The 25070-nt window shown below is 35.2% G+C and overlaps 1 protein-coding gene across 6 annotated transcripts in view; it reads left to right on the forward strand.

Moving 5' to 3' along the window:
- Positions 1 to 25070, forward strand: part of PHF3 (PHD finger protein 3) — a 92658-nt gene that overhangs the window by 62246 nt on the left and 5342 nt on the right. For 5 of the 6 annotated variants that reach the window (XM_055433593.2, XM_055433595.2, XM_055433594.2 and 2 more), the window contains 11 exons: positions 827 to 2576; positions 8254 to 8563; positions 10719 to 10902; positions 14148 to 14295; positions 14377 to 14533; positions 15752 to 15868; positions 17728 to 17859; positions 18428 to 18563; positions 21243 to 21438; positions 22237 to 22384; positions 24595 to 24684. In XM_055433593.2, the coding sequence (XP_055289568.2) occupies positions 827 to 2576; positions 8254 to 8563; positions 10719 to 10902; positions 14148 to 14295; positions 14377 to 14533; positions 15752 to 15868; positions 17728 to 17859; positions 18428 to 18563; positions 21243 to 21438; positions 22237 to 22384; positions 24595 to 24684 (3368 nt within the window). The remainder of the gene's footprint in view (positions 1 to 826; positions 2577 to 8253; positions 8564 to 10718; positions 10903 to 14147; positions 14296 to 14376; positions 14534 to 15751; positions 15869 to 17727; positions 17860 to 18427; positions 18564 to 21242; positions 21439 to 22236; positions 22385 to 24594; positions 24685 to 25070) is intronic. The other variant, XM_088840487.1, reaches the window with a different exon arrangement.

Here is a 25070-nt window from a genome sequence, read left to right on the forward strand (position 1 = left end):
GTATTGATATGCGTAGGCTTGGATATGTAGCTCCTTATTTTGTACTTCAGTTTGTGGGTTGTTTTTCTGCTTAGTGAATTGTTATATTTTTTTCTTAGTGAATTATTTAGCTTTCTTTCCAATTTCTTTTCACTTTGTGTTTCTGTTTTCCTTGGAGGATGTATCCAGTAAATTATTTTCATACGTTCCTCATTTTCCCTTCTGAAACATTTTCTTGGTTTCAGTCTTTTTAAATATAGTTTCCTTTTTGGTTGATCTGTGTCTAGTACTTCAGTGTATATTTGACTTCTTGGAATATTTAAACTAGTTGAGGAATAGATTGAATGCTAAAATAGAGATACAATGGAAGTACATTTATAAAGTCATTAGAATTCTTTTGAGGCTGTAATGAAACTTACACAGATCCTATTGTGATAGATGGTTTAGTTCACATTTAATTGGCACTTGAATTTGTTTGGTTTTATATATTTAAAAGTATTTAATATTTAAAACTGTATGATAACCTTGTTTGAGATGAGTAGTAACATAAGGGATCTTAATCAATTTTAGTCCCAACTTATTTTTATAAAAAGGAAACTTGATAAAAATATTTGTCTTATTGTAAAGTATAATATCAGTCTGAATTTTATAGATGTTTTTTTCCTGCCTCAGAATTGATAGAATTTTGATAAGTGTAAAATTTAACATATCTAAAATATTGTCCATCACGAGTCATTTTCATTGAAATGGGAAAATAAATTTTATAGCTCAGAATAAATTGCACTGAAATAAAAACACATGGCAACATAACTAAGTTATTTTTATTTATTTTTTTCCCTTGTAATAGAACAAGTAAGAAATTTGCGACAAAGCACTATTGCCAAGCGTTCAAATGCAGCACCTTTAAATAGCACAAAAAAGGCATCTGGGAAGACTGTGTCTGCCCCTAAAGTAGGCGTGAAACAACCAGAAAGGTGTCAGATTAAAGAAGAAGCTGGTACATCACCGAAACCCGAACACCAAAAAGAGAGCAGAAGGAGCAACCGACACAGTGGACAGGTTGAAGCAGCAGTTTCATCTTGTCTTGAAATGAAGGATGAAGCTGGATTAGATTCTGAGCAGAAGTGTAATAATCAGGGAGAAGCAAATGTGCCATCTCATGAGTTAAATTGTCCACTCCTTTCAGAGACTTGTATTAATATTGAAGAAAAGAATAGTGAAACTCTGGAATGTAAAACCAAGTCTGTTAGCCCATTATTTAAGTTTTCAGATAAACAAGAAAATGAACGAAACGATTCCATTTCAGGTAAAATGGATGAGACTATTGTTGAAGAAATGAAGGCAGAAGAAGTTGAACAAGAATCAAAGGAGACAGTTAAATTACCCCACGAAGATGACAATGTCATTAAGGAACTTGCATCTTCTGATGCTTTCTCTGACAGTGCTGCTTGTACAAACCCAAACAAGACAGAGAAGAACTTTGTCAGTTTGTCTGGTTCTGTGGATAAAGTAAATGAATGTAGTTTGGAATTACAAGATAGCATGGAAGTTGCTGATAAAGCTAAGAACTCCCCTCTGTTTCAAAGAAATGAAATAGAAATGGCTTATTGTAAAGGCATGGAGTCTAATGATAAGCAGTTGGAGGGCACGAGATTTAATAAATCAAACTTGGAGGTGGTTAATACTGGTGCTTTTGAATCAGAAAGTAATATTTTAGAAAATGCTATTTGTGATGCACCTGACCAAAATTCAGAACAGTTGAATATTGTTGAAGGTATTAAAATGGATTTTCATGAAACAGCAACCCTTCAGGATGATAGAGATAGCCAGTCAAGTAGTGTTTCTTCCTTAGAATCAAAAAACATAAAATCTAAACATAAAAAACCTGGAATTCATCCTCAGCAAACCTTGACCATAGATACTCAGAAAAAAGTTGCTACAGCAAAGCATGAATTAATGCATAACAAAACTAAAGGTAATGTCAAAAGTGTGAAGCGGAATGCTGATGAATCAGATTCTAAGCAGAATTTTCATAGGCCAGTCAAAGTGAGAAAAAAACAAGTTGACAAGGATTCAAAGATTCGGAGTTGCATTTCTGGGGTTAAATCTATGAAAAATCAGGCTCATTCTGTATTCAAAAAAACATCACAGGATCAAAATTTAGTACAGATTTCCAAACCCTTAACTCATTCTATGAGTGATAAACCTCATGGTCACCCTAGTTGCTCTAAAGAACCTCACCATGTACAAACTGGACACTCATTGCAGGCCAGCCAGAAACAGTGCCATAAGCCCCAGCAGCCGACTCTAGCTGCGAGAACCAATAGTCATGTGAAGGAAGAGCTGGAGCATGCAGGTGTTGGAGAACATTTAAAGGAAGAGGATAAATTGAAATTAAAAAAACCTGAGAAGAACCTACAGCCCCGCCAGAGAAGAAGCAGCAAAAGTTTTTCTTTGGATGAGCCACCGTTGTTCATTCCAGACAACATAGCTACTGTAAAAAGGGAAGGCTTAGATCATAGCTCTTCATTCGAATGCAAATATATCTGGACTCCCAGCAAGCAGTGTGGGTTTTGCAAAAAACCACATGGCAACAGGTGTGTGTGTGTGTGTGTGTGTGCGTGTGTGTATGTGATATGTGTATTAAAGAGAAATTGCTGTTTTTAGAGTGAGATTAGTGTGAGAACTTTTTATAGAAAGATTATTTAATATGCAAAGACTTTTGCAAAAACAAAAACCCCTCCTCAGTCCTGGATGATAGAAAGATGGAGCCACTGAGTACATCAGTATTCTAGAACACTTTAAAATACAGTCTGACCAAAAACTGATATATATGGAATTGTTTTGTCATTGTAATCAGTTAGAGACTGTAACTTAGTCATTGCATCTTAAAAAAAAAAAATCAAAAATTTTATAGTGCTTTGGGGCCTGTAAGTTATATATTATTTTGTTTGGCTTGAAAAGGACTAGTAATAAAATGTGAAGGGCATAATGGAAATTTTATATATATATATACACACACACACACTTTTGTTTATTTTTAATGAAGCAGTTACTCTGACTTAATACTGCTACTTTATAACTATCAAACTTGACTTTAGAATGAAATTTGATAGCTAAAACAACTGTTAAATTACCCAGCAGAATTTTGTATGTAACATGGGATGGAATGAAATTTTGTTTTTTGCTATTTTAGTGATTTGGATTTCCTGTGAATTCTCCTCTTTTAGGAGGTGATTTTATAGCGCTGCCCTTGACATTCTTTCCACAGGACTCAGTGTTATCCTTAGTTTTATGACACTGCCATTCTCTCTGCTCCCCCTCTGCCCCCCTGTATTTTTTATTTGCTAGCTTTTTCAGAAAAAGAGAATAAGAGATGAAGTGGAGTTTTCGGCTACAAGATTATCCTGTTCAAGTGTTGAGATTGCTGTTGGAACTTCTATCAACATTGATATAATAAAAGAGCATTGTAACTTGCATATTGTAATATTATCTTTACTCATGATAGTGAATGTTAGTATGAAAATGAAACTCTTTAGGGAGGGACAGTTTAGTACAGTGTGCTGTAATATATTATTTTGTGTGGAAGGTGGTGGTTGGGAGTTGCTGGGGCTATTCTATAAAAAGAACTTTTATGTCAGGTTTCTTCATATAGCCTATTTTTAGTGTCAGCGGTTACTTTAGAACAGCACATTCCCAGTTTTTAAAACTTCTGACTTATTTGAATATAGTGCTACATTTACCCTCACTTTTGTGCTCTTTATGCTTTTTTGTTTGCTTGTTTAAAATACCTTATTAAAATATTCTAAAGTGGGCCTAAGAGAATTAAGGGCTGGATGGTTCTTGTGTCTTTTAAGGAAGACCTTGTTTCTTTGCAAGCTTCTTCTAAAAATGATCACATTGCCATGTTGTCAGAGTAATCAGATAGAAGCCTTAAAGTGAATGAGCTTCTGAAATGCAACTTTGGCCTAGAGTTGGAAGCCATGGTATAAAGTAGCTTTTTTGAGATAACTTCTGTTATGATGGCCTAGTCCTCAGAAGTTTGCCCAGACTTTTGAATGAAGACTGTCACTTCACCAACATCAGTTATTTTCCTAAAATGCAGATTTAGTGTTAAGTCCCATTGTTCTTTTACCTAAAGCTGCCTTTTGGATCTACCCTATAAAACCTAGAGTTTCTTTGCCTCCATCTGGGAAATGATCTAATATTCTAATATTAGATGTGTAGGGATTTTGAGTTTACCCTATGTAATGGAAATGAATATTATATTGGAAAATCAATTTTGGAAGCAACATTTCTCATTACTTCAATTATGTGAATAAAGAAGCCTAAGTTATTGTTTTTTTCTTTACATGTTAATTAGCCTTCACTACTTCTTTGAAGCATTCTGCTTGTGTACACTGAGGTTACGCAAATGCAACCGCCATGCACCATGTAATTTTCCTAGTTTAATCCATGTGTAAGTATATGGATTTATTAGGAAGGACATATGTGGAAATAATTTTCATCCATTTCTTTGATCTCATGCACTAGCTACATTCATTGAAAACTATTTGATAATGTGACTTTTTTTTTAAGCACTTGTGACATATTTATTCCTATAAAGGTTATTTTATTACTTCAGCATTTTATATATAATGCAGCTGAGGTTAGCTTCTTGTTTATGCTTCCATTTGGAAATTATATTTTTATTTTTTTTGAAATTATATTTTTAAATACAGATTTGTTCATGGCATGGCCAAAGGTAATATTTGACCTTAAGAAACTTCTGTGCATGTCCTAAAGGCAGTAGGCATCGACTGCCTTACAGTTTACGCTTCATCCTGTTTTGGCTTCCATTTATCTTCCAGATTCTTCTTACAGCTAAGGCATATTCATTATTGTAAAAACCAGACTATTTAATCTTTTTTTTAAAAGTTACCTTTGAACTTCTTTTAAACATAAGCTAGTTGGCATTTTGAAAGGACGAAATCTTAGTCTTTTCATAATACCTGTGTTGTAGTTTCTAGTATTCCCTCCCTCTCCAGGTGACATCTGCATCTTCAGTTTGTATTACACTTTCTTGTCCAGTTTTAAAAGATTAGTTCATTGGATGAAATTTAGAAACAAAAAAGTCTACTTAGCATAACGGAGTCATAGCTTTAAGCAAGAAACCTTTTTCTTAAAAGGAATTTTTCTCTTAGTGATTCTGGTTTTTCTCAGGAGTTTACAAGTTTGATAGATAAATATTTTTCTCTGCAGATTAGATTGTTAGTGACAACATCAATGATTTAGTGTTTATGTGGAAATCATTTCATCCTAGGGAAGAGTGAGTACATGTCCATTCACAGCAATACAGTCTCAATTACTTTTATACTTAGAACTTGATGGCTTATCTTAAAATAGCTCTGTTAGTGAGTTTGTGACTTTTTAAGAACAGGAATTCTCAATATTGCCTTTGTGGTTTGCTCTGAAGAAGCATGAAAATTTTCTAAGAATATGTTTTAATTTGTGCCAAAAAGATTAGAATTAGTGTTACATTTTAAATTATTTAAATTATAGTAGGATTTACAATTTTGTGTATGAACATATAACAGTAGTAGAACACAACAAATATTTCTAAACTTTTCCATTTAACTGATTTCATGCTGACTTGGTCCAATTAATTCAGAGCTAAACTTCACACATTAATTATTTTTGGTGAAATATTTAACACCCAGGTTATAGTCTTTTCTTTGAGTGATTTTGCCTGTTGGTGATGAGAATTTCAAGGACAGAGCAGAAAATGGGAGAGTATATTAGCTATTTGATCCATACTCTGTCTCCTTTTTTAAGCCCTGAGGAATATCATGAAAAGGGAAGACAATGTATCTTCTCTTTTTTGAAAAGCCATTTAAAAATACATATATGGTTAATAAAGTTTGTAATACTGCTAATTATTTCCTGTTTTGAAATTCTCCAGTTTCATTTTCAAGTCAATTACATTTTCCCCTAGGACATGGTAACAATTTTCGTCAGTGTAATTTTTTGGTTTCTCAGAATTATATTTAAGTGTATTACTTACATAAGATATAAATCATTAAGATTACATCTGTGGTTGGCACCATAGTTTTGAGATTTGTTTTTCAGAGCTTCTCAAGTTTGAGGAGATATTTCCAGAATAAACTTGGGGTATGGTGATATAGTGAATACATTCTACATCATAAAGTGACTCTTCCCTGGTCAAAGATTTGAAATTTCCCAATATGTGCTTTATAATTTGTTAGGTTTGGATTTGGGACAAAAGCATAGCTATGGTCATAGTGAAACTATTCCAGGCTGGCTTTGAAGAAATTGTTAGTATAGCTGTGATGGGGAACACATTAACTTTCCTTAAATATTTCAAAAGAATCAACCTAGATAGTTATTTTCAAGAAATGGGAGTTCTTACAACTTTGCAGTCTGAAATAGAAGAACTTTACTATTTTTTAAGCTTTGTATTTTTCTGTTGGCTATATGATCTGTATCGTTGAAACATGCAATAGACCTAAAATCTTCCACACCTAGAAACCATTTCTATCTTGCAGACAAATACCACATTGTTAGAAAGTTTTCTCACTAGGGCTGTGAATCCAAAATATGTATTTTTACTTAAGGCATGAGTTTTTTGTTTTTGTTTTTTTTTTTTCAATTTTTTTTTTTTTTTTTTTTTAATGAACCATTGAAGAAATGGTGACTTAACCCTAAAAGGTTAGCATAAGCATCACTACTTCGGTGAATTACAGACATGAAAAAACAAAGTTTCCTTAGTGCACAGCAGTGGTTGGTCCACAATATAGACAAGGGCACACGAAATGGAAGAGTGGAGTGGTCTGCAGTCAGGGACTTGATTTCAAGACATCCTGCAAGGTTTGAAACTCAGTGCTCTGAATTTTATAGTCTCTGTTAAAATAGGACCTCTGATATATTTAGAGAGAGTCGGCTATATCACCCAGCATATTACCTTTAGCATCTTACTGGACAATAGGTTTTTAAAAGGAGTTTTACACTGGTGTCTGTCGCCACCAGCTGCTTTATTTTACCATTTCAGTTTATGGGTTAATATGCAAGTCTGTTGTGTTTGAAATGTCTGTGATTATATGTTTGTAGGGCTTTTGTAAATAGGCATTTGATCTAATACAGCCTTTTCTATGGTTAAGTAGAGTAACAGAAAAAAAGTTTTGTTGTTGGTGGCACTATTAAAATCAGCACAAAGTTTTTAGATCATTAAAGAACGTATTTAAATTCTCCTAAATCTTTCAGGTATACCGTGAATTACTAACCTGAAGAAGAAAAAAAATGTTAAACATGATTAAGTGAGCTTTTGTCATTTTCTTAACAATGGGTTGAAAAGTATGTGAAAAAAGATAATTTCACCCTCAAATTGCTGTTTATGCATCTGTTTTGGTATTTTAGTCTAAAGTAATTCCAGATATTCTAAGTTAGAAAAACAAACTTTTTAGAGTGGTAAATATTCCCTTAGACTTTAATTGGCTAGTGAAATTATTTCTTAGATAAAATGCAGTAAAGGGGAAATATAAGGAGATTGTTTGGAAATTAAAGAAAACTGAGCCTGAATAGTAATATCTTCATGTTGATACACTATTGGTTATTATTTGGAAAAACAGGTTTATTATCTGAAGTACAAGGTCAAGTAGTAAGCTCACACTCAAAAGTACGTAAAAAATTCTTAAGCTAAATCAGTGTGACGTGATAAATCAGAATATTTTGAGCTCTAAGAATAGTTATACAGTTAAGGTGGTTAATAAGGAACAGTCAGTGAGGCTCCGTTAAATTAGTTTTTGAGTTGCATTTTGCATCTGGTTTTTCTTTTTTGTCGTTTAAATTAGGTGGGTAAGTGACTCCAATTTTATGTATAAATTCAGGTCTATGTGGTAAATGGGTAAATGTAACTTGGATAGGTTGAATGTCAGAACTTAAAACCCTTCTCAGTGGAGAAATATCCTTATTCTATATGTTAATTATGTAGACAGACCAGTTGCCCTTTGTTTTTATCTTTATGTGCTCCACCCGCCCGCCCCGCCCCCCACCACAGTGTGTTCTCACTTACATTAGAGGGGAAATACTGACTTCTTTAAAAAGTTTCATTTTCATACAACATTCTTTTCTTGGGGAACTTTCACAATGTTGAACTGATAGAATGTGTAAGGACAGAAAAGATGCATAATACCACAACACAAAAAATTCAGTTTAGGTTCACTTGGCATTGGTTTTTAAGAAAATGTATCAAATCAGTCTGTTCTTTTTTCTTTCCAGGTTTATGGTTGGCTGTGGGAGATGTGATGATTGGTTTCATGGTGATTGTGTTGGGTTAAGTCTTTCTCAAGCACAGCAAATGGGAGAGGAAGACAAAGAATATGTGTGTGTAAAATGTTGTGCTGAAGAAGATAAAAAGACTGAAATAGCCGATCCAGATACTTTGGGAAACCAGGCTAAAGTTGAAATCCATAGTGAAGATAAAGCAATGGAATATGAAAAGCTTGGGTTACCAAAGCACACTACAACAAATGACAAAACCAAATATGTAGATGATACAGTGAAGCACAAGGTCAAAATTTTAAAACGGGTGAGCTTCTCATTGTGCATTCTTTTTATTTAAGAACTTGTGTGGACTGACTGAGAATTTGAGATTTTTTAGATTTCACTGTTGTAGTGTACATTTTCACATTTATTTTTCCACAAAAATGAAGGTTTACTTAAAATGTTTTGTTAGTTTTGGTGAAACCAGTTAGTGACATCTTTGAAATATGCAGACTTATTCCTTAAGTCTTTGTGCTCTGTCTAGTCTCTAGTTTGGTATTTGGATTTTCAGTGGTAGAATGTGTATGTGATCTTGTGGGGCTGGGTATAAATTGTGCTTGATGAGAAGTTTTTCTAAAAAGCTTTTCACTCCATAAATATCTGTGAATCCTTAAAACCACATTTGGAATTACTATTTTCAAGTGCAAGAGTTCTCTCTGTAAGGAAATGTTATCTTAATTCTTTTGATTTTTGTTGCCAGTATTTGCTTGGAAGCCTTACTTCACAATTCCTCCGTTATAATGTGGTGTCTTAAAAAGTTGGTTTCCCTTCATCTTTCATTTTCAACTACTATATTTTCTAAATAGAAATTTTAAGATATTTAGTCAGTTACAGGAGAAGTGGATAAAGGACACAGCCTTTTATCTAATTAAGTTTTATTTTCATTGTCTACCTTTTTTTTTTACTATGATTTTTTTAATCATTGGTTATTCTTGTAGGTAGCTCTATGGAGGAAACACTGGTAACAAATATATATGGATGGTGAAATATAATAATTTCAAGATTGAGTGAACACAAATTATAGAGTTGGAAGGAACCTTGGAAATCTTTTAGTCTGACCATTCAGATTGAAGAACATAAGCAAGTTTTCTCTAAAACTTTCTCATTTACAAATGAAGTTCTTCCCGACACTCCTTATGTGACAAATCTGGATTAAGTTCCAGTTTGCCAAATCCTTGTGGCATCCAACATTTTCCGTCTGCCAAGGCTTTCTGAGAATTAGATTATGTCCTTCTAATATTTGCTATTTTTCTGTTGATTTGATTAGCACCAAAGTAATCGATAATATAGAACTGAGAGTGCCGTTGCAACGTTTATAGGAAGCCTTTGGAAAGGTTCTTTTAATGTTTAATCATCGTTTCTTGGGGACAATTTCTTGGCCACTCAGAAATATAGTTGTTTTGTCATGGATAACCTCCATCTTGTCTAAAAAGACATTATAAAGCATTAACACTGAGTGTTTTAAGAAACCCTCTAGCCAGTCTTACCAGATAAGGAACTGAGGTTAGTCTGATTTTGTAAATAAATACATGAATAAAGTAATAAAGTGATTACTGCTTCCTTTTCTTTTCCATGTTGAATTGTTGAATCTTCTTTGAACTACTCTGAGTTTAGCTTATGGAATATGCTTTTTAAAGATCACTTCTTATGATTTTATGTTGAACCATTTATTGGGTTCCTGCTTTGTGCCAAGCATGATACCGGATTTGAGTATGTATCATGGATTGAAATATGTTCCTGCTCTCAACTCCAACTAGTTGGAGAGGTAGAAAATAAGCACAAGTAAATAAGAGGATTCCCAGTCCAGAGAAAATCAGTTTTTTTTGTATATACTGTCTTCCTAAAAACTATGATTTTATTTCTATACATAATGTTCTTATTAATATGTTATTACTTGTTTGCAAGGGTCTCCAAATTCTGGTTTCATTTGTAGTTCTTTGTGGGTTATAATTATAGCTACACTGAACATTTGATGCTTTTATAGGTAAATATGACTTTGTTTGTTTTAGATAGTAGTAAAGAAAAATATAGATAATTGATATCTTTGCAATTTCTCCCTGTCCTTTTTTTTCCTATCCACAGCTGATGAAGGGAAATATTATATTTAATTTTCTTTCTAGTACAGTTATTGGGATTATAATCTCAGTGTTTTTTAGTTCCCTTTTATGGACTACTGTGTGTTCTGCAGAAAATAGGTGCTTAACAGGTGGGTTTTGGATGAAAGGATGAAGGTCCTTTTTGCTGTTGAGAGTTATGTATGTCTTCACAGAACAGTTACTGGGCCAAAGAATGGGGTATGATCTTAAAAAGGTGTCATACTAATTAGGTTTGTTTCATCTACATACTCATGAAGCTTGCTTTGTATTTTAAAGATAGTTTAGTAGTTTTCATTCTAATGAATTAAATACTATTTTTTCTAGGAATCTGGTGAAGGCAAAAACTCATCAGACTGTAGGGATAGTGAAATTAAAAAATGGCAGCTAGCACCTTTTCGAAAGATGGGACAACCAGTGTTACCTCGGAGATCCTCAGAAGAAAAAAGTGAAAAAATGACAAAAGAGTCTACAACTGTTATTTGCACAGGAGAAAAAGCTTCAAAACCAGGTAGTAAGAACAGTAGAAATTATTGTGTACTAATGTTTTCATATTTTAATGTCAAGAAAAGTAGTTTAGGTGATTTGCTTTACTTGATATAAGACATTATTGTTCGGAATTCTTGGGAAGTACTAACGACCTCAATAAGATAAGACCCCTGCCCTCATGGCATTTAAATACTAATGGGAAATGACAGATAATAGGGAGACAAATAAAATAATAGGGAGACAAAATTAGAGAATTTAGGCACTGAAGAAAAACTTGAATAATGGAATAGAGAGTCAAGGTCAAGGAGAATGGGAGGAATTTGTTTCAAAGAAAATGGAGGCAGTGGAATCTGAAGGAATGCAGAGTTGTTTTGGAGGCAGGAATCCACAGAGGGCACAACTGAGCTGAAGGCTTTGAAGTGGAAGCAGTCTGCATTTGAGGAGCAAGAAGGTCCCTGTGGAGTGGTTAGAATGTTACAGATATGTGAGGGATAGAATGGTGGCAGAAGGTGAATTGAGAGAAAATTATATAGAAACTCTGAGTCCATGACAGGAGTTTATTGTTTATTCTGAATAGAGTGGGGAGCCTTTAGAGGAATTTATACGAGGGAATGCTGGCTCACTGGTTTTTTTGTGGAGACTGGACTGTCCGGGAATAGGAGAGAAGGAGAGTAGACTGGTTAGGAGTCTACCAGGATCTAGGAGAAAGGATGGTAGCCTGAAACAGCACAGTAAAGGTGGTGAAGGTGGTCAGGTTCAGATACATTTTATAGTAGACTTGGCAGAACTTGCTGACAGGTTAGATGTAGGTAGGTGAAAGAAAAAAGAGTCTTAGCAGATGATTAGATCAGTGTTGGTGTTCTTTGTGGAGATGAGAGATTTGGGGAGGAGAAATTGAAAAATGTTTTGGATATTTTGAGATGCTTACTAAGAGATCCACAAGGAGATATTTAGAGTAAATCTTTGGCTGATGAGTCTGGACTTTGGGCCGTGGAGTATACATTTGGGATTTATTGGTGCATAGTCGTTACTTTAAAGCATGCACTTAAATGTGAAGAGCTACATAGCAGAGTCTGAGGATGAAGGAACAGAAGCAGAGGCCTCGGGGCATGTCAGCATTTAGAACTTGGGCTGGAGAGAGGCTCCAGCAGAGGAGATCAAGAGATGGCCTTTGATGTACGAGAACTGAGAGACCATGGTGACCTGGAGGCCAGGTTAAGTTCTGAGAAGAAGGTGATGATCAACTGTCAGATGCGGTCTAGATAGCTATTTGGGCTTCCCTCATACCTCAGTTGGTAGAGAGTCTGCCTGCAATGCAGGAGACCTGGGTTCGATTCCTGGATTGGGAAGATCCCCTGTAGAAGGAAATGGCAACCCGCTCTAGTATTCTTGGCTTGGAGAATCCCATGGTCAGAGGAGCCTGGCAGGCTACGTGGGGTCTCAGGAGTCAGACAGGGCTTAGTGACTAAACCATCCAACCAACCAGTGGGGACAAAAGCCAGTTGTAGTGGCGGATGGAGGAATGGAGGGTGAGGAATATCATTCCTAGGAATTTTGCTGTTAAAGGAAATAGAAATCTAAGGGAGATTGATCCTGGGTGTTCATTGGAAGGACTGATGCTAAAGCTGAAACTGCAATACTTTGGCCACCTCATGCGACGAGTTGACTCACTGGAAAAGACTCTGCTGCTGGGAAAGGTTGGGGGCGGGAGGAGAAGGGGACGACCGAGAGTGAGATGGCTGGATGGCATCACCGACTCTGGACATGAGATTGAGTGAACTCCGGGAGTTGGTGATGGATAGGGGGGCCTGGCGTGCTGTGATTCATGGGGTCGCGGAGAGTCGGACGCGACTGAGCGACTGAACTGAACTGAATGACCTGAGTATCTTGAGGTGGATATGAGGTCAGGATTTCTCTTTAAGGAGATAACATGTTTATAAGTTTAATGGGAATGATCCAGTAGCGAGATGAATTGATGAGGTAGGAGAGAGATGATGGTTGAGGTTCAAAGTTCTTGAAGAGATCAGAGGGGATGGGTTTCCCCTGGAGGGGTTGGTCATAGGAAAGGACAGCTGATGCCCTGTAATGGTAGGAAGGCTGCATGCAGAAGGAGCGGGGATGTGTGAATGAAGTTAGTAGGTTTGGTGATGGGAAAATAGGTGACGTTTTTATTTCCTTAGTGAAATATGAAGTAAGAAAGTCAGCCGAAGTTGAAGTTAGAGAGGCAGGTATTGTTGGTTTGAGAAGAAAGAGGAAAAAGCCTAAAATACAAGTTTTGGAAAGTGGGAGAGCAAATTTAAATTCTAGGATGTTTTAATAGGATTAGGGCAGTAGATTGAGCTATCCACTTGAGATTTTTTGGTTATAAATTTAAAGTGAGATCTGTTAGCACCAGTGTTTGCTTTCTCTAGTTATCTTTAGCTGTTTGTAGGCTATTTGGGTGAAGGAGAAAAGTTAGCTTTCACCAGGTTATTGTTTTTACCAATGTAGATGTTTAAAGAAGAGAGAATAAAGATGCTAAGGCTGCAAGGGAAAGGTACATTTTGGGCTGTCCGATCACATTGTGTGGATATATGTAAATAAATAAAATGAACTTCCCTGGTGACTCAGTTGTAGCAAATCTGCTTGCCACTGCAAGAGACATGGATTTGATCCCTGTGTCAGGAAGACCTCTGGAAATGGCAACCCACTGCAGTATTCCTGCCTGGAAAATCCCATGGACAAAGGAACCTGGTGGGCTGCAGTCCATGGGGTCGCAGAAGAGTCGAACAAGACTGAGTGACTAAACAATAACATATATATTCCCTTCTCCAGGGGAACTTAGTTTCTAAGTAAAATTCATTTAGAACTTTTGTTTTTTAGGTATAATTGCCATATAACATTAGTTTCAGTTGTACCATATAATGTTTGGATATATGTATATATTGCAGAATGATCCACTGCAATAAGTTTAGTTAACATCTGTCATCATACATAGGTTTGAATTTCCTTGTCAAGAATATTTCAGTATGGATTCTGATCTAGTGATTTTAAAATAGTGATTTTTTTTTTTTCTTGTGGCATATGGGTTCTTTGTTTGCCAACCAGGGGTCAAACTTGCACCCCCTGCAGTGGAAGCACAGAGTCTTAACCACTGGACCACCAGGGAAGTCCCTAAAAGTAGTGATATTTAATCAGTCAACTCTGTTATAAACTTATATTGTGCATTAAAACGGAAAATATTTTTTTAAAAGCAGATTAGTGAGTTTTGATATTTATTTAAATTAGGTGCTCATGAGAAGCAGGAGATAAAGAAGAAGAAAACTGAAAAGGGACTGCCTGGTGTGCATCCTCCAGCCGTTCCTGCTTCCAAGCCTTCTGCAGACCAGATCCGACAGAGTGTCCGGCATTCTCTAAAAGACATTCTCATGAAAAGGTAACACACATTGATACTGTAGAAGATTGAATAGTGTATGCTTCATGTATTTGAAAAATAATTGAATTATTCAATTTTAAGACTTACAGACTCAAATTTGAAGGTACCAGAGGAAAAGGCAGCAAAAGTTGCCACAAAAATTGAAAAGGAGCTTTTCTCTTTTTTTCGGGACACAGATGCTAAATATAAGAACAAATATAGAAGTTTGATGTTCAATTTGAAAGATCCTAAAAACAATGTAAGTATATTTTGTTCATATCTGGACATTTGTGTTCCCAGCTTTTCTACTGAGTACATACACAATACGTAGGGGTTTATAATTTAACACAATAGATCTACAATTTATTTCTTGAAGTGAGACCAGTAATTTTAATAAAGTCTTTTGCTACTGAATTGAGTTACAAATTCTGCACAGTGGTGATTAGTGTTATACAGTGTCTTTTAAAATATAAAATACTAAATATGTGTTAACCTGATTTATATGAATTCTTTCCTTTATGTCTTTTGTTTAATCCAGTTTAAAAAATTCATTCCTATGTAATCTTCAAAAATCTGTTAAGGCAAAATTCATGACACTATAATTAATACTTTCTGATTTAAATTTGAAAGTAGAGCTACGCTGCTTAAGAAAATAATGCACATTTTGATGAAAAGATAGCTTTTAAAATATTGATATTAATTTAAAAATGACTTTAAAAATCTTTTAGCAATGGAGTAAACTTAAATTGAATACCTAATCTTTTTCTAGGGTTTTTTATTTGGGACTTAGAGGCTATGGGTGTAGATTCAAACTCCTTAAATATTTGCTTAAGTTTTACAACGTTTTCACATGAGTGCAACAGTTTGTGTAATGATACTTGCTGTAAGTGTGGTATGAGATATTTTCTTGAAGTCTTCTAACAACTTCTTAAGAAAAATCTTCATGTAAATTCTGTTGTCATGGCCCAGGGGATCAGATACCTTTTGAATTATATAATCTGAAAACTTTTCTTCAAGTAAATATTTATTTCCTTTAGATTTTTTCTTGCAATTGATTGTTTGCTTGGGAGTTCCCTCCAAGCCTGTTAGGATTCTAAGATGCGAAGTTTTAAGAATATGAAAGACCGTGTTCAGTGAATTCCCTTTAGGCAGTAGCTTTTATGTGGTCATGGGTTGGCTGTTGTGATCGTGTGTGTCCCTGGGAAGACTTAATACGATATTGGATAGGTGTTGCAGTAACTTCACCACCATACATACTTCTCCATTATGTGTTGATTCTTATACAAAATGTTTATTTTGCTGCCTTATATGATGTTTTTAGAACACAAGGCTGTCATTTATTTTCTTTGCAGTAGGTGATATGTGAATCATTAAACATTTATAAATCAGGTTGCATCTTTATGATAAGTTTCTATACAGCAGCTTCTCCTTCTTTTAAACATGTTTTTCTCTCCTTCCCATTTTTAAATACCTCCAGATATTATTTAAAAAAGTGCTGAAAGGAGAAGTAACCCCTGATCACCTTATAAGAATGAGTCCAGAAGAGCTAGCTTCTAAAGAGTTAGCTGCTTGGAGACGAAGAGAAAACAGACATGTAAGATTATCTATGAATATGTGTTTGTCTATATTAAAACTTACATTTTTTAGCCACAGAGAAAAGGTATATACACTGAGGAAAATAAACTCAAGAGTGCACAGTTACAGACCTTTTGTTCTGTACTTCTCATTACTCATCCTCCATTGCTGATGCCGCTGCTAAGTTGCTTCAGTCGTGTCAGAGTCTGTGCGACCCCATAGACTGAAGCCCACCAGGCTCCTCTGTCCATGGGATTCTCCAGGCAAGAGTACTGGAGTGAGGTGCCATTGCCTTCTCCTCATCCTCCGTTAGCCTGTTCTTAAATTTTTTCTTTTTTCTTTTATGTTTTTTCCTCATTTTCTCCAGTTATCAGGTTACATAACCTTATATTTTGTAAATCAGAAGGATGGAAAAATTGGTGAATCTATTCTCACTCACATTTGCACATTTCAGAAGCATCGTTTAGAGATTATGAATTTTGGTAATTCGTGGAGCCAAATTAAGTCAGAATGAAAAAGTGTATGTTCATAACCCCATAAAATTCAGTTTCAAATACCAGAAGCTTTGAAAAATAAGGGCTTCTTTTTCCCCTGTTACAAATTTATTGATAAAATGTGATCCTGAAGTGTCATGTATGAAAGTTCATATTCACAGAAATACTTGGTTAAGTGGCGATGTTCCAGACCTAACTAGTGTATTATATAACATATGTAGTATGTACACCATATTGCATTTTGAAACTGAAAAATCCTGAAAGTCACCATGCCAAGGGTTTTCAGTTGGGGTTTGTGAACTTGATATACCTTTGAAGGTGAGGTGAATATGTGTCTTTGAGTTACTGTGACAGCAAGATAGCCACATTATCCCATGTTTTTTATTATACTAAATTTAGAGTAGTAGCCCTTTATTCTAGAAAATACTGGTTCCTTATAGTTCATATTAATTGTCCATAATATACTTGATCTTAAGCCTCCAAATTGATTTTCTACCAAATCTGGTTCGAAGTGCAAAAGGTCTTAATTTGATAGATTGCACTCATTCACATCATTCACATATTTCTTCATTTTCACGCTGTGTAATTTCTCTTATTTTGCAAATAGTATCACCGTTTCCTTTTTTCCCTCTGAATCCCAAATACGCACATGCCTTGCTTCTGCTTTGAATCTATGCCTACAAGTATCATCTGCGTCGGAGACTTCTTTCTTTAAAGGAAAATTTGCACTTAACAATGGCAAGACAAGTGACTGGACCTATGTTTCCACTGTCAGCTTCCTTTTACTAGTTCTTTCTGCGATTACTTGTTTATTATGTTTTACTGCTGAGTTTGTTCCCTGTAACCAAGTATGTTCTGTCAATAGACCACTGATGGGGGACTGCCTGTTTTTGTCATTTGAGTAAATTACTGTCCTGGGGAGTGTTAGAACATCAGGTTAAGAACCTACGAGGAACTTGTTCTCATTTATTTCTCTGTGGCAGCTACTAAAATAGTAGATCAGAAAGCAGATTTTAAATGTAAATATTATGTTTCATCACTTTGCAAATAATGTTGCACTTCAGTTGCCTCCAGTTACTATACATTGACCTGGAGAAGGAAATGGCAACCCTCTCCAGTACTCTTGCCTGGGCTGCAGTCCATGGGGGGTCATAAGAGTCGGACACGACTGAGCGACACACACACACACAGACACACACACACAGACACAAAAGAAACCTTTCTGGGCTGAGATACGTGGTCTCATTCTTAAAACCCTAGCACTTAAAACAGCCTGACATTTGCAAGTACTCAGTATATACTTGTTTTTTGACAGACAAACTAAAGGTTAGAAATCATCTATGATTTTAATTGTAAAGTATTTCTTTAAAATATTTCCTGTTAGACCATAGAGATGATTGAGAAAGAGCAGAGAGAAGTGGAAAGACGACCTATCACAAAAATAACACATAAAGGTGAGATAGAAATTGAGAGTGATGCTCCAATGAAAGAACAGGAGGCAACCATGGAGATTCAGGTAAATTATGATGATAAAAATAGCATGTTTTATAGTACCCAAAACATGAGGATTCAGAACAGGTTTATTTGCCTAATATTCTTAAAGCAGAAAAAATAATTTTTTAAACTGTGTGTGAGTATGTTTGATGGTTTTTTTGAGAGTGTTTAAAGTATTGTTTCTATGAAGCGTACAGACCACCTGTATCACAGACACAGTTAAACACTTGATAATATAGATTCCTAGGGTCTTTATGACTTAGAAATTTTCTTAGTAGGCCTTAACTCTGTAGGTGCTTCTTAGGCAGACTGTACTTTGAGATCTGGTGTGACTTTTCTTACTTTAAAATATCAGTGAGGTAATAATATGAAATCTTATTTGAGGCCTTGGAGAATAGGAATGTTTGAGTTTTTACTCCATTTTATGTCATAATTAACATCTAGCACTTATTTTTTAAAGAAATAGTGAGAAACAGCCTATGAATGGGACAGTTTCATTTTGGGGAAAAATAGCAGTATGAAATACAAGTTCATAAATAACTGAGGCCAAATTTTTCTGTTAACCTCATTTTTACTTTCACTTTTGTTAGGAACCTACAGCTAATAAGTCAATGGAGAAGACAGAAGGATCTGAAAAACAAAAAGGAGAGGTTGACTCGATGTCTAAAGATACCACTAGTCAACACAGACAGCATCTTTTTGATCTTAACTGCAAAATTTGCATAGGTAATTGGAATTATTTCTTCCTAAAATGTTGCTTTCATTTTGAAATGTGGACACTTGTGATTTAAGTTGGTTTTTGTTTCCCTAGTGTTGGTGTGAGTCAGTCTATGACTTAAAGGGTAGTAGTGAAAGCAGTTTTGGAAAAGGCAATGGCAAGCCACTCCAGTACTATTGCCTAGAAAATCCCATGGATGGAGGAGCCTGGTAGGCTGTAGTCCATGGGGTCGCTAAGGGTCGGACACGACTGAGCGACTTCACTTTCACTTTTCACTTTCACACATTGGAGAAGGAAATGGCAACCCACTCCAGTGTTCTTGCCTGGAGAATCCCAGGGAAGGGGGAGCCTGGTGGGCTTCTGTCTATGGGGTCACACAGAGTCGGACACGACTGAAGTGACTTAGCAGCAGCAGCAGTGAAAGCAGTTTAGTGAGTAGTGACTAGCATTTCAAACAAACAAAAACAGAAAATGGGAAACATCGCAGTGAATTGCACTGATAAAGATAAGTGCAGTGTTGAGAGACTATGTTGTTCAGTCACTCAGTTGTGTCTGACTCTTTGCGACCCCATGAACTGCAGCAAGCCAGGCTTCCCTGTCTTTCACCATCTCCCAGAGCTTGCTCAAACTCATGGCCATTGAATCGGTGATGCCATCCAACCATCTCATCCTCTGTCTTCCCCTCTCCTCCTGCTTTCAGTCTTTCCCAGAATCAGGATCTTTTCCAGTGAGTCAGCTCTTTGCATCAGGTGACCAAAATATTGAGTTTCAGCTTCAGCATCAGTCCTTCCAATGAATATTCAGGACTGATCTCCTTTAGGATGGACTAGTTGGATCTCTTTGCAGTCCAAGGGACTCTCAAGAGTCTTCTCCAACACCACAGTTCAAAAGCATCAATTCTTCAGTGCTTGGCCTTTGTGGTCCAACTCTCACATCCATACTGGACTACTGAAAAAAACCATAGCTTTGACTATATAGACCTTTGCTGGCAAAATTATGCCTCTGCTTTTTAATATGCTGTCTTGGTTTGTCATGGTTTGTCTTCCAGGGAGCAAGTGTCTTAATTTCATGGCTGCAATCACCATCTGCATTGATTTTGGAGCCCAGGAAAATAAAGTCTGTCACTGTTTCCATTGTTTCCCCAACTATTTGCCATATTACAAAAAACTCCACACATGCATACATATATGTATTACACACATCACAAACACAGGGGTATGTGGAGTGTGTATGTGTGTGAGTTAAAGATCATGATACAAAATATACTTTACAAATTACAATGAAGACTACTGAAAACCTACTTTGGTAGGCTATATTAAAGATTTTAGTCTTTTATCTAAGAGCAGTGGATAGTGATTGAAGGGTGTTTAGCAGGGGAATGACATGATCAGATTGGAATTTTGAAGATTTCTTTGACTTTGAGTAGAGATTTTGGGGAAGGAACCTAAGTGGTAGACCTTTATGCACTGATACAAGACGGAGATGAAATGGTTTTATTTAAAATGGAAGCATTGGAGGTGGAGGTGAGTAAGCTTTGAGATACTCAGGTAATACTGAGAGAATGTTGAAGACTGACTGGATTTAGGGTGTAAGAAATGGGGATGTGAAGAAAAGAATGGAATCTGTTGAAAAAGAGTTTATATTCAGTTTATTGGTAAAAAACTCTTAGTTTTTTAAATTGACTCTAGAGTTGTTGCTCTCAGTTTTAATTTTTTTGCTGTGTATGATAAAGGAATACTGAACATATTTTGTTCAGTAAGATGAAAGATTCTTCAAGTTAAATCAGTATGCTACCCTCCATCACTATATTAGAGACTGAAATGTATTATAAATTTGATAACTTTCTGATAATAGAAATAACATGTCTTCTCAGAATGTGTGTTCATATTTTTACAATGTATACAATGGTAAAGACTTAAAGACAGGGTGTTTTTAAATATTGTTATCCCTGAAGAAAGCTATCTGTAGTGTCATAGTATTTTTTAGTAACTCATTAATTTGTTTTGTTTGGGAAAAATCTTAGTAATTTTTCTATTATTTTGAATCTATTAATTTCTATTAATTTAATGATTAACATAGTAACATTTATAATATAATATTTAATATTGTAATATCTCAGATTTAATGGTAGCCCACAATACATTTGTTAAACACTACTAGACTTGACCTATTTTTAGAAAGGTGGAATGATTTTTTCTTGTGGTTCTGTAGGTAAAACTAGTGTCATTTTCTAAACTTTACTAGTGTTTTTCATGCCTAGTAAATAAGTCACTTTGCAGTATGCGTATGTCATGAATTGCTGTTGTATGTAATACGATGTAGGATACAGATTTGTTTTACTTGGTCTTCACTTTACCTCTCAAGACTGTTGGAATTTGGTGTAGTTTAGTTTAAAAAATGTTTGCTAGGGGGTCAGACTACCTGTTTTAGGGTATGGTTATAATGTTTTCTTTTCAAAGCTTATCTGAGTTGTTTAACTTTCTCTTTTTCCACATCAATAAGAGAGGTGTGTTCCATAAATCATTGTGAGAAATGATGATAGTTAAAAAATACCCCAGGTATGCAGCAGTGCAGTCAGGGAAAGTGAATAACTAGAAAGTGAATAACTTTTCTAGAAGTGAAAATGGATAAAGTTACAGAAACTTCAGTTTGCAAAAATGGTCTATTTTGGTGTTTTCTGGCTTTAGGTCGCATGGCACCACCTGTAGATGATCTTTCTCCAAAAAAAGTGAAAGTTGTTGTTGGCGTGTCTCGTAAACATTCAGACAATGAAGCAGAAAGTATAGCGGATGCTTTGTCTTCAACCTCAAATATTTTGGCCTCAGAATTCTTTGAAGAGGAGAAACAAGAATCTCCAAAGTCAACATTCTCTCCTGCTCCACGGTAATTTCCCCTTATTTATAAATAAATTCTGATCTTTATGCCTCTTTGCTAGATTGTACTTGGAACACTTCAGAAATAAGTGACGTGTATCTTAAGAAAGGAGCCTTTCTTTTGAGATGGTAACTGTACCTTCCTATATTTTCAACTAATTGAGATTTTTAAAGACTCTAAAAGTTAGAATTGAGTATGTGCAGACTTGACTTTAAATCTCTCTTTCATTATATTAATCCTAAGAAGCAAGAAATAAGTCATTAAAGAAAAATTGCTTGCATTTCTCTGGACCCCATTAGTGCACCTAAGCCAGTCTAGAAGAAAATCATGTAAAACATGACTGTGTTAATATGAGTATGTTTTATGAAGTGGAAATATAAACTCTTTAATCATAGCTTTACGTACTTGGGCCTTTTTGATTCATTTATTTACTTCTGACTGTGCTGGGTCTCTGTTGCTGCATGTAGGCTTTCTCTAGTTGCGATGCATGGGCTTCTTATTGTGGGGGCTTCTCTTTGTTGGGAAACATGTGCTCTAGGCATGCAGGCTTCAGTAATTGTAGAGTGCTGGCTTAGTATTTGTTGTGCACGGTCTTAGTTGCTCTGCGGCATGTGAGATCTTCCCAGACCAGGGATCAAACGTGTGTCTGCTGCATTGGCAGATGGATTCGCAACCACTGGACCACCAGAGAAGTCCTACTTTGGCCTTCTTGACATGCTAAAGTAGAAATAATTGATGAGCAAGTAGAATATACATTTATCATGAGCAAATCTTTAGTCTGAAAATATCTTAATGTCATTTTTTTAGTCCAGAGATGCCTGGAACTGTTGAAGTTGAGTGTACCTTCCTGGCTCGATTGAACTTCATCTGGAAAGGTTTTATCAACATGCCGTCTGTAGCAAAATTTGTTACCAAAGCCTACCCAGTATCTGGTTCCCCTGAATACTTGACAGAGGTACTGTGAACTTTTCTGCTCTTCTGTGCCTGGGTTGATACATGTTTCTGAAGACAAAAGGCAAGGAAACAGCATAATAAAATAAAAATATTTATTTTCAATCATGGTGAAAGTATTTATTGACAGTGATTCAAACATTGAATTAATGTAATTATGCGTTCACAAGTAGCGTTTTAGAGCTGTAGAAAATTGTGCTCTGAAAGTTTTAAATCCACGTCTTGTACTCTTTCCAAGATGTACTCCCTATATCAATTAAAATTTAATGGATATTTTGCATGGATATCTAAGTTTTTCTTGAAATACAGACTTATATGAAAGATTAACATGTTTATGGCCTCCAGTGCTAGACTGTTGGGAAGACTTTTCATTGTTAACAAGTCTTCTGATTCCCCTATTGCTTATATTTCCACAGCTTCGTGACTGTGATTCTTACCTGCCCATTTCTGGGAATGAGATAAAGACCACAGTTGAGCCTTGAGTGACATGCGTTTGGACTACTTGGGTCCATGTATACATGAATTTTTTCAGTAGTGAATACCACAGTACCACATGACCTTCAGTTAGTTGAATCCTCAGATGTGGAACTGTGAATACAGAGGACGTCTGTGTGTACCAACTGCACAGAGGATGGGCACCCTTAATCCCCATGTTGTTCAAGGGTCAGCTGCCTAGTTGAAACTTTCCAGCTAGTTGACAGTACTGAGATCAGTGACCATGGTTGCTGCAATGGTGCCCTCGGTTGGTTTTATACCTGAGACAATAGGAAAGGACTATTAAGCAGCATTTATGGGAAATAAGCAGCAGCAGTACTATAGTATATATGATATTATTATCAGTAATACGTTAAATGAGAAAGCACGACTTTTTAAAATTCTTTTGAATAGTTTGTACTTCTCTGTGTTTATGCAAAAAGGAAAATAAATCAGTATATGTGTCCTATATTTTTGTTGAGATGATATTATGCTATTTAACATTAAGTTTTCTATCCATTCTCAGTCTGCTGACTATAAAGGCAAAGTTTTCAGTATTTTATAGGACATAAAATTTACATATGCCTGTTTTCTTTTAAGACTAAGATAAACTCTTCGTATTAGAATGAAATTAATTTAAGTCGGTGTAATATTGCTTATCTAATCTCTATCAGCTTATTTGTCTAGTATTTTTGATTAATAAACAATTATTACTTTCGCATATAGTTTGCTTGGGAAGTAATATTTTAGGAACATTGATTTTATAAGAAAAAAGTTCAGTAGACACATTATGCTTTTCTTATAGCATAATTCGTCTTCTAAATGTCTAGATCAGTCCACAGTGAAAATAACTCTTCTTTTAAATGAATAATTAAGTCCTCAACTATGGAAACCTTTTGATTTTAAACAAAACTATTATTCTTTTTTCTGAGCACATTTATATGTGGTTGTTTTTCAGAACTCCACCTCTTCTTCCTACTTATTTCTAGTTTGATTTGGACTAAAATTCCAAATAAACTATTTAAAGCAATTAATTATTTAATTGAATTAATATTGATTATGATTTTTCTGTCTTCATCAGAAAACAAATATACTGATTAAAGTTTCAAATATTCTTAACTACACACCTCATAATTGATTTTATGTATAGTCCCCTATTCTCAGAAAGATTGGGCCTTTAAAAAAAAAGAACCTTTTTTACATCATTACATTATTATAATTGTACATTATATACATTATTATATACATTGTATACATTATTATAATACACATACTGAACAGTTATACATTATTGCATTATTACAATAATATTCTCTTCTGTGCAAAAGTATACTGTATAGTTAAACTTGATAACTTCTGAAATTCAGCTGTTAGTGATTAAGGCATACCCCAGTTCACTATCACCAAAAAAAAAAAGGATGGGGGAAACAGTGCCCCCTAATATTCTGAAGTCTGCTGTACTCTTTCTGGGTTGTCAGAGTGGGATGCTGGCACTGCTGCTTTTTCTTGACCTGAGATTCTTTCTTAATTGTATTTGAGCATCCACCTCAGTCATTTGGAGTTGACATTTGAGGTAAAGCCTAAATGCTAGTCCTATATTTTTTTATATTCATTGATGTATTTTATAATCTTTTTTTAAATCACTTTTTCAAATTAGTCTTAGAGCTAAATTTGTGTGAAGTATAGATATTATAATGAAGATAAACTGTTAACATTGATTACCTTCATTTTTTACCACAGGACCTACCAGATAGTATTCAAGTAGGTGGTAGGATATCACCTCAAACAGTTTGGGATTATGTGGAAAAAATTAAAGCCTCAGGAACCAAGGTGAGGAGAACTTTTTTCTCTCTACCAGTGTGTGAAAATATATGAAAAGTAAACCACCGAGAGATTTCTTATGCAAGGTCCCCTAGAGAGGACCTATATTGAAATAATATGCCATTGGCTAAGGCTGAAACCCATTATTCCTTTAGTTTATTTTTCATTTTCCCACTTTTGGTATTGTCTCAGTAATTTCTATCATTGTTTTGAAAGGAATGTTTTAGAATAAGTATTGAGATTCATTCTGGAATGTTCCCTTGCTTTGATTATAGACATTTGTTTTGGTTGGGGGCACAGGCTAAGCTGTTGGGACAGAGATCCTAAAATACAGTGGCTCAAAAAATAAACTTTTCCTGTTACGTTAGGTAGGTCCATAGTTCAGAGTCTTTTAG

This window comes from Moschus berezovskii, chromosome 10 (genome assembly GCF_049115385.1).
Source record: "Moschus berezovskii isolate FMDL1 chromosome 10, NW_MosBer_1.0, whole genome shotgun sequence".
NCBI lineage: Eukaryota > Metazoa > Chordata > Mammalia > Artiodactyla > Moschidae > Moschus > Moschus berezovskii.